This window comes from Mesitornis unicolor, unplaced genomic scaffold (genome assembly GCF_000695765.1).
Source record: "Mesitornis unicolor isolate BGI_N332 unplaced genomic scaffold, ASM69576v1 scaffold5900, whole genome shotgun sequence".
Classification (NCBI taxonomy): domain Eukaryota; kingdom Metazoa; phylum Chordata; class Aves; order Mesitornithiformes; family Mesitornithidae; genus Mesitornis; species Mesitornis unicolor.
In genome coordinates, this window is record NW_010158941.1 from 22,611 (window position 1) to 32,778 (window position 10,168).

Here is a 10,168-nt window from a genome sequence, read left to right on the forward strand (position 1 = left end):
AGCATCTGCCAGCCGTGTAGCCAAAAAGAGGTTACAACCTTTTCATTTGTAAAACATTTCCTGTAATACAGAGTGAATTATTTATGGCCTTTCATGTTTCTCTACTTGACAGTTTTACAGGCAGAATTATGCATCTGGTTTTTTCTGTCTCTGTAAAATTCTGACTGAGACGGAGTTTGGTCCTCTCGAGGGCTCGTCTCTCCTGTTATTCACACTTGGTGGCTCTAAGTAGGTCCGTTCTCCTGAGCATGGGACGTGTGTGCGTTGGCAGACACAAGGGCAGAGCACATTGGACCAAATACTGGGCTGAAGAGGCCAGCAGTGCGGAGAGCTCGGTGCTTGGGGAGGTCTCTGGGCCACGATGGGCTGCTGATGGGAACAGGAGCACTTCTCAGTCTTCCGAAGCAAAATTGTGGTTCTTTATTTGCAGTTTCTGTGTATAGGAATAATGTGACTAATCTGTGTCCCTGGCTTTTGTCTCCTGGTGATTTTCTGAGTTGACACCGCTGATTTTTCAGTCATTTCAGAGCGAGGTCTCCTGTTGGAGTAGATGTCGAGCAGCTTTCTGTACACAACCACATTATTTTTGCATTGTGCGGTCCGGAGTTTTCCTTTCCTTCATTCAGAAATCTTCAGCGCGATATACAGGGCAGAGAGAGGAGCTTTGCTCCTGAAATACAGAAGGGTAGGGCATGACAATATTTGCTTAGTAGAAGACCAGTATTAATGGCAAAATAAATGAAAGCTATTAATACAACAGCAGTATCAGTTTACAGACTTAAAAATAGGTTTGTATAGGGCTCATACATTTTAATCATGGCATTCATTGGTGGCTCCTTTGTGGTACCAAGGTAGACCAGAGAATAGCAGTAGGCTGCAGTGATTTGGAAATGACAGCTTGGCACCTAATAGTGAATTAGCGAGTTACTTCTGAGGAGCAGTGGGTGTAAACTCCTTTCAAAATCTATTCACTGTTAGAAATTTGCATCGCAGCAATGCAGTATTATCTGGCTGTGTCAGGAATTGTGTAACGCTGTCTATTAACAGCCTGGCCAAATTTCAGATTGTTTTGTAACGTTCATGTCACTTAGAATATGGTCTCATGGTGCAATCAGTATTAATATCTTGGCGTTTCACCTCATGAGATCATTTTAAATTAACTTTCTGAGGTGTAGAAAAACGGATTTGTTCTCATCTTATCCTAGCACCGTGCTAACAAAGCAAGGTGCACTTGGGATGCTTTTCTCTTCAGAAATCTACTGTACTGCTTTCAGCAGCGACGTATTTAAACCTTATCTGGTCTGGCCAACAGGACACGTGTTGCACCGACAGGAAATTGCCGGTTTACCAGGCAAAGGCACTGGTGTCAAAGCTGTGGTTATAGCATGAGCTTTACAGGTTACATCAGTGCCAGAAATTCGCTGGTATTTTGCTGAAATACCTTACTTTTAGTGCTGCATTTCTTTTTTAAGGCTACATCATTGACTGAATTGAAGCATTTCAACAAAACCCCTGGATCGCTAAGTTATCCAAAAGTGAGGTGATTTCCCTCCCCTCGCACGGTGCAAGTGTGATTTCACTTTACTCAGTGCCATGTGTCGTTAATACAAACAGGAGAAATAGCGATTCGGCGTTACATCAATGTCTTTCCTTCCTGCCAGAAAGAAAGACTTTGTTCTTCACTTGAAAGAATTAAGAAATTATCTCTAGTCGAGTAGGTTTTAGTAATGGAATATGGAGAGCTGATCGGCTCCGTGCTTCCCAGATAGTATTCTTTGCTCCCTGAAAAACCCATTGGTAAAGGACAGCGAGTGCTGTAATGCGCACTCGTATCACTCCGGCAATCATGCGTTTGACACAGATTTACCCCTCTGAGCAGCACGTCTCTGTCTCTGCCTTCTAAAAATAACCCCCTGTCAGAATGGACTGGATTAGGGCACGGCCGATCCTTCCTTATCTGCTAAGCCTTGGCATCGCAAGTGGCAGGAGCGCGTTATCGGCGCTAAAGGAAGTGTTTGAAGCAGAATCACTTCCTCCCGTGGAAGCAGCAGCTGCCAAGAATTCCTGTTCCCAGCTCTTGTTTGCTGATTGAGGCTGCATTTCAGTGGTGGCTGTGGTTTGCGCCTCTAATTGCATTTTCCTGCCCGGTCTTAAGAGGTAGAAGCGTTGCAAAGAGCAGTTCAGTTTGTCCTGTGCCTTTTGTCAGCGAAGCCTGTCAAGGAGATATTTTTTGGGGTCATCTTCTTTTTGGTTTGCCCTTCTTTCTTTTATTTAATAATATTCCAGGGAAGGGAGCGTGGTTGTGAGGGTGTCTCTGTTAATTATACAGTATTTATTTCTTCTTGAAGTGGACTGCGAAGGGAATAAAAATGGGAAAGCCTGACCAGATGCCATCCTGGGAGTGCAGTGGGGTAGGTCAGGATGTTCCTGCCACAGGTGAAAGCAGTCCTCTACATAGACCAGCTAGAAAAGATGGGAATGAAGGGTTGCTTCCTGATCCGTGTCTGAGTGAAGTGGGACAGCTTAGCTCAAATCTCCTGCCATCGGTGATTTTACTTGAAGCTCAGTGTAGGAGGGCTTGTTCATTCCCCCAGCTCTTCTGTGGGCATGGTAATTCTCAGTATCTTGGCAGTCATGAGCAGCTGCAGGCTGTGATGTCTTCATTTATTCCACTCATTTGTGAAGTGTTTGAAAGGCAAAACTATTTGTTTTAAAAAGCAAAATGTAAACCAGCAGTCGCCTTGCCCCAGTCCCTTTTAAAAGAGGGAAATTACAGGAAAAATCACAAAAACTGGCTGGAGTTTGGCTGTCTATTGGTGCTATGAAAGACGATTTTGCTGGGTTCTGTGGTTTTTTGAATATACGAGCGGTTATGACGTGCACACCCCTACTGCATATGAGTGGTGCTCCTTCTTGGCCTTCATCTCTGGGTGCTGTTAATCTCCCTCTCAAAACCACTTTGCCATATTCTGATATTAGACCAAGGCCTTCCCCTCCCCTTCCCCGTCTTTTCAGTGCGGTCTCTTTACTGTTGCCTTCTGAAGTGGTAAGGGGAGATGTTGCAAGGGCTGCTCTAAGGACGTGGGTATATAAAAACAACGACGTTCATAGCGTAGGTGGAAACTGCTTCTATTAACTTAATAATTCCAGCCGCTGCTCCCTGAAAATTGGCACAATCTTCTGCCAAGATCAACAGATTTTTAAAATTCGGAGTCTCGAGGCCAAGCTTCTCAATGGCAAAAAAAAGTTAGGAAAATATTCGAGTAAGTTCACCTCAGTTTTTGGATTCTTCTGTTTCCTGGTCTTGCATCCAACTCCTCAGAAAAACGCATCCCTGGCACAAGATCACACCTGCGAAATTCCAGGGAAATGGGGAGAGGTCCAGCGTGGGCTGTGAAGGGTAACTCCAGTTATGGAGAGCACCTCTCCACGAAACCTTGCTGTTGCTGCTCGCACATTTACTGCCTGTTGCACATTTACTGCCTGTTGCACATGGCTCGGCTGTTGTACATTTACTACTTGTTCTACAGTTGTTTGCTGTAGAGAAAGCCAACAGCTTTAATGGGTGGGATTCGTGTAAATTGTTATTAAAGTTAATAAAGCCTGCTCAAAAAGTGGGCAAGATACAGTTCAAGGTGAAGCAGGTCCTGCTGCTGCCCTTGTGCTCATGGCTTTGCTGGAGCCGTTTGCGATCCCCTGAAGGGATCCTGTCTGTCGAGGAGTGGGTGCTTGTGTGCGTTTGGAGGTGTCAGAGTGAAACGTGTGTGGGTAAAGCACATGAAACGCTTTGCTCTCACCTTTCTCCTTCTGACTGACAGTTACTGAAATGGATAATTTACACATTTTCAGTTGAACAGGTATTTCTGCTTTTGTAATTCTCCTTTTGCCTTTGTGAGAGGATTTGGAGCCTTCCCCGCTTCGTGTGTTTTTTTCTCCGTCTCATTAATAGGAGAAAGATGGCTGTGCGGATTTGGATGAGCATTTTCTCAGTCTTGACTATCTCGAGATAGGCACCGTGTACTCACGTGCAGAGCACGGGGCAATCTCTGCATGCTGGGCTCTTCTTTGCCCCTAGGACTTGTGCCACTCCATTTGGAAATGGTGACCTCCTGCAGCAATCCAGCTTCTTTTTCCTTCCCCTGCATTTAACACTGAAAAGACCACAAGCTTGTTTGTGCATTTTGAGCCGTTATTGGTGCATAGTGGCTGTTTGATGGCATGATAAATCTTGAAAGCGGCTGCACTAAGCCCAGCTGTTAACTTTGGCGTTGACCTCCTGCTGTTTGCCACCGTCATAAATCATCTTTAGCAGCGTGTCACAGAAACATATAAAATTGTTTTAATTAGGAACTGGAACAGAGTTGTGTTGGAAAATTTTTCTTCCCTGTGGTTTAATGACCTGAAAAAAGCAGAAAGATGTATTATATGTATAATTAAAATATATTAAACATTTGAAAAGAATCCACGGGCTCCAGAAAAATAATCCCTATTTCACTAGTGTTCTGTAGTTTGAAAGAGGATTAAACTCCTTCTGTTTTTGTATATAGCGAGCCGTACTGTTAACAGGAGGAGTGTTCAGATACAGCATAATATTGTACTCATAGATCTTCAGGCGTGCCAGGCTGGTGTGATTTTAATAACTAACAAACTTCATCGTGTTAATACGATCCCTGAGATTTACAGCAGCAGGGCTGTGTTTTCACTCTCCAGTGGAGGTTTGCCGTGCCCGTGGATGTATTGGCTGTCAAACCACACATCACTGGGGACATTTACATTTTGTGTTTGCTGTCCCTGCTTACAAAAAGGGGAGTGTGTTTAGTTTGTGCCTATGTGCCTGAATTCAGAGGTTTGATGGCAGAGCTGGCAGCTCAGGGGTAGCAGGTTAGGCTACAGGTTTGTGAAGTGTCGATTTATTAGCTTAGCCTTGCAGTGGTGTGTGTGTACCTCTGTCCTGCAGTTATAAATGTTTTCATTCATTTCCTGGTGAAGAAGCACGGGTGGGATATAGCCCGATCTTGCAAAATTTGTGTTCCTGACTGCCTTGGCTTTGAGATCCCTTGCTGGGATGGGATTCTTAATGCAGTCTGTGCACGAGTGTCAGGGAGGATGTTTCTGGATCTGCTAAGCTGGGGCCCAAGTTTTGTTGTTTGTTTTACTCGAAACAGGGAGATCTGCACAGAAGATTTCCTGTGAACCTAAACTTTCCCAAGGCTCTGCATTCAGAGGGGTTGTTGGTTTTAGGAGGGGAAGCGTACACAGAGGCACGTATTCTCACCCACACGGACTGTTACAGTGTCTGGAAGGCATTTGGACATATTTGTAGTCTTTGATGGTGGTGTTATTTTATCCCTTGCCATGATGTATGAGCAGAAGATGGGGGCTTCTGCTTCCACGTCCTGCGGGCAGGGCTCTGGTGTCCACACCAAAACCTCTTTGATGTCCACTGAGGATCCCAAAAGTAGCAATTGCTTATTTTTATTTCCTCTGAGTTCCCATTCTGGCTACTTTGTCATCAGAACCTGCGAATCCAGGTTGCTGTTTTCCTGGGAAAGCTTGTTTAGGTCTGTGGACATACGTGTAAAGCCCCATCAGCTGCTTTTCTGGACGATCAGGGATTGGTTTGTGAGCTGCGGTTGGAGCTGACGCCTCCGATACAGAGGGAGCTTTTGGCACCATCACACTCTGAATTATCTCAGTAATAGTTTAGAGGGAAGACTGTTGCTTAATAGATCCCCACAAATCCAGTATTCTGACAAGATGGGAATAAACATATTTAGTGCCGTGTACTTTGGGTACGCTCAGAATCCTTAAAATTCATCCTGTTCTATTGGAAAACTGATGAAACTTATGAAGATCATTCTGAAGCAAATGGCCTGGAAAAATTCACTTGATATTCTCTGGTTTATAACAAAACATAACAAAAATTCGTAGGAGTTACCTTTAAATCCAGTGTATAATTGATCTTTATGGTGCCTGAGTGTTAACCTTGTTTATTGCGAGTGTGACGTGTCGAAACATTCAGGCTTTAAAATCTTGGAGCAAGTTCCTGTTTACCAGCTTGAAGTAGATCAGAAACCCAAAACAACTTCTGCTATTTTTACAGCATGAGCCCAGCAATCTACTTGGAAATGCTGGTGAATTATTTAATAATTCTGTGTATGGCTGTCCGACAGTGATTGTAGGAGCAGCGAATGGGCAGGGATCCCCCAGGGAGCCGGAGCCTTGGGGTGGAAAGCATTTACATGAAAGGAAGGGACGTGTCGTGTCAGGACAAGGCGCTGCCTTGCCGAGCTGGGGGAAATTCAGGATTATTTTGCTGTCATGAAGGTGTGAGACGTGAGAAGCATCAGAGCCGGGTTCAGAGTCCCCTTCCACGCACCATCTCTTGTGGCTCAAGGTTTCCTTTAATGCCAGGCTTTGCCATTTGTTTGAAAACTAAATGAAAACTGGATGGAGTTTGGGAACTCTTCTTGGAGAAGTGAGCTTTTAGGCCAGTGCATGCAGTTTGAATTATTAATGCATTTTAGCAGTTACTCTAGAGCTGCAATGTGCATTTTGAGAACACCCCGGACAAGCTGTGTTGGGTTTTATTTCCCCTGTTACCTATCCTTGCATTTCTCTGAACTCTTTTAAGCCTTCTCTATCCCTTACTTTGTAGCTGCTTTAAAGTAAGCAGAAGTTCTTTATGGAGTTGGTAAATGTTGATGCTGAATCAGCAGCCAAGCTTTTGTGTTGTGCTGCTTTCCTTTCGTAAATGGCTTTAACTTTTCTTATCTAATATCGTAAAGATGAAGATCTCAGGCTGTTCATCGACTCTTTTAGGGACAGCCTGGAAAACAGTGTCCTCATTTTCTATAGTGATTTTAAGATAAACAAGGAGAGACAGAAAACTTGGATTTTTTAACAACAGAATATCCACGGACTCTTACAATTCTATTGTCGCGTATCATGTACATGGTTTTTTTATTTTCCCATTGCAAAACAACTAAGATGTGGATGATGTATCGTGTTTTCCGTTAGGGTTGTATGTGTACATATTTTGCAAGCTGCCATGATCAGATTAAGGCTAGAACAGCCACTCACAAACAAATGATATCCGCAGCAGTAGCAGTGACACAAGATCTCATTGCTACCATAACACACCCTTGAGTTAAAACCAGTGTGGACTACAGCCTGGGTTTCACACAGACCCTCTGTGTTAAGTTGCTAGCACAAAACTTAATAGAGATACCAGCATGAGAAATACCAGTAAGAAAGCAAGATAAGAATTTAGATTTGCCATTTGTCCACAATGTGGAGCTGCTGGGAGCCTCTTCAGGAATGGTTCTGCTTTTCGCTCTCCTGTGTAAAGCAGAGCTTTCCTGTGTGACGTCTGATTTGTCGCTGTAACCACTAAATACTGTGTTAATGAGCATCTTTCACCTGCCCAGAGAGGAACTGAGTCACACTGGTGGCTGTGACAGCGGCGTCAGCCCAGGGTGACTTCAGGGGCGCTGCGTCAGAGTGGTCTGTACTACTGCTCTCCTCCTGGGTGTAATTTAAACATCAGCCATGGTTCACAGAATCACAGAATCACAGAATGGCTCGGTTGGAAAAGCCCTCTGAGATCATCACGTCCAACCGTTCCTGTCTACCCCCTAAACCATATCCCTAAGTACCTCATCTACCCGCTCTTTAAACACATCCAGGGATGGTGACTCCACCACCTCCCTGGGCAGCCTGTGCCAGCTTCTGACGACCCTCTCAGTAAAGAACTTCCTCCTTAGCTCTAACCTGAACCTCCCTTGGCACAGCTTGGTGCCATTTCCCCTTGTTCTATCCCCCATCACCTGGGAGAAGAGCCCAGCACCCACCTCTCTACAAGCTCCCTTGAGGCAGTTGTAGGTGGTGATGAGGTCTCCCCTCAGCCTTCTCTTCTCCAGGCTGAACAAGCCCAGTTCCCTCAGCCGCTCCTCATCAGGCTTGTTCTCCAGAGCCCTCCCCATCCTTGTGGCTCTTCTCTGAACACGCTCCAGAATCTCAACATCCTTCTTCTAGTGAGGGGCCCAGAACTGAACACAGCACTCGAGGTGCGGCCTCACCAGTGCCGAGTACAGGGGATGATCACCTCCCTGGACCTGCTGGTTGAATCATAAAGGCCCGTTTTACCTTGAAGCCTGCAGAACTTTGGGCTGCGTGGGGGTTGCAGGTTTGTGGCACACCGTGGAGAACAAGTGTGTCACAGGAACAAGTTTATTACGTTACACAGTGGCTGGATTATACCAAAACCTTTTTTTCTTTGGAGAGTGCAATTAAATGATTAAATCAGAACTAGAAGCCCAGCTCTGCAGTTCAGTGAGAGGTTCTCACACAGAGTCTGCAGGTGGAGACCTGAGTTGTTCAAAACCCACCTCCCCTGACCTGTCATCCGGGGAATTCAGAGGGATTCATTTCCCTTTTCTTCTGTTCTGTATTCTACCTCTGGCATCTTAGGCAGAATTTTCTACATTAAAAATTGGACCGGAGTTTCAGATCTGTGACCCTTTTTGCTGTTTGCCTGTATTTTTAATTCCAGAAGTCCATACTCTAGAGACAGCCTATTAAGGTTTTGATACATGGATCAGAAACCCAAGACGTGGTTCATGAACTATTTCACAAAAATAAAGATGATCCTATTTGTTAAGCTTTCCCAAGATAATTTCTTTACTACCATGAATTTAAGGCATTTTGCTTTACTGTTCTTACGTGCTCTTCACTGAGTCAACAGACAGAAGCTGCATTCTTTTATCTGCTAAAGCATTTTTCTTCCTCCCTTGGGACTTTGGAAATATATCGGATATACAGCTTTTGCCAGATGCCATCAATAATCTGTGGCAGGCAAGCAATGGAGCATTTCCTGGGTGTACTTGTGTTCTGGAAAGCACAGTTTAATGTTTTCCAGTTGGCCTTTCTGGGCCCGAGTTTGCACGTATATATTATATTTATATATAGCCGCTGGGGAAAAAGCAACGTTAATGAAGTGCTCCTGGCCTCGAGTGACACGAGATGGCAAAGGTTGGGTGGCGCACTGCTGCTGTGCTTCGTGATACAGCATTTATGTGATCACACGCTGCTTTTCGTCGTGCTGTGCTGTGCTGTGCAGTTCCTGCCTGATCCCTGAGGTGCCCCAGTGACGCTGGGGACAACCTCAGGACACGAGAATATTGCTCTGCTTTTGCTGACACCTCTCTCCTGACTCAAAATGATGGGTTGATCTCACTGACTGACTGTAAGCAAGACCTTACGAGGGCGTATTTAGTGAAACAGGAGCTTTGCTTCTAGTCAAAATTTAACAGGAATCCATCTTTGGTGTCTTGTGACTGACAAGGCCCAGAAAATCTCTAAAAAACCCACCTCCCTTCCTTTTTGGAAGTCCTAATTCATATTTAAGAGCATGGGATGCTTTCTGGTTCAGTGGAATGAGTCCTATTTTCCTGGGCAGACAGCTCCAGTCTGAAATAACATCTTCAAGAGATAATATCATTCAAGTATGGACTTAGATTGAAAATGGTGGGAATTTCAAAAGAAGTTTCACTTTTCATGAGGGATTTTTCCACGCACACCTTGAAGTGTACACAGATCCTCAAGCCTTTCTCAACAGGGGTGAAGAAACTTGAGTTTCTCACATAATTTCTTAGGTCTTAATGTTTCAACATGATTATTTCAGCCTTTTTTTCCCAACTCATTTGTTTTCAGAGCTGAAAACTGGTGACAGTGTTGTGAACTATTTCATTGCTAATGACTGCGTTATAGCCGTTACGCCCCATCCCCAAGTTTTCTGCAGCATTATCGTCATTACTGTACATGTGCTCATGGGCATGGGTTTTATTCTGGAAAACGTCCTTAATGGGTTGAGAATTCCTCAGTCATTTCACTCCTGGAAATGTTTTCAGCATAAATACACTCAGTCCTTCCTCCACAAGGTCTAACTGTGTCATGTAGCTGTGTGATAATGTAAAGTCTCATATACAGACATGGTATATGTGTGGGAAGGGGGCCTTGCCTTACCTGATTTATGCTCCTTCTGCAACTGGGATAAATGTTTCCCTTGAATTTGGGCAGTATTTACTTTTCAGAGCAGATAACAACGTGCGGTCTATACTCAGTGTTTTTCAATACATAGAAAATCACAGAATCACAGAATCCCAGA

General features: G+C 44.4%; 1 protein-coding gene across 1 annotated transcript in view; it reads left to right on the forward strand.

Moving 5' to 3' along the window:
* Positions 1 to 6,325, forward strand: part of LOC104541105 (rho GTPase-activating protein 32-like) — a gene marked incomplete at its 5' end in the record, with an annotated part of 24,036 nt that extends 17,711 nt beyond the window's left edge. Inside the window, 2 exons of the mRNA XM_010185081.1 lie at positions 3,304 to 3,353; positions 6,292 to 6,325. Of these exons, the coding sequence (XP_010183383.1) occupies positions 3,304 to 3,353; positions 6,292 to 6,325 (84 nt within the window). The remainder of the gene's footprint in view (positions 1 to 3,303; positions 3,354 to 6,291) is intronic.
* Positions 6,326 to 10,168: the final 3,843 nt, after the last annotated feature.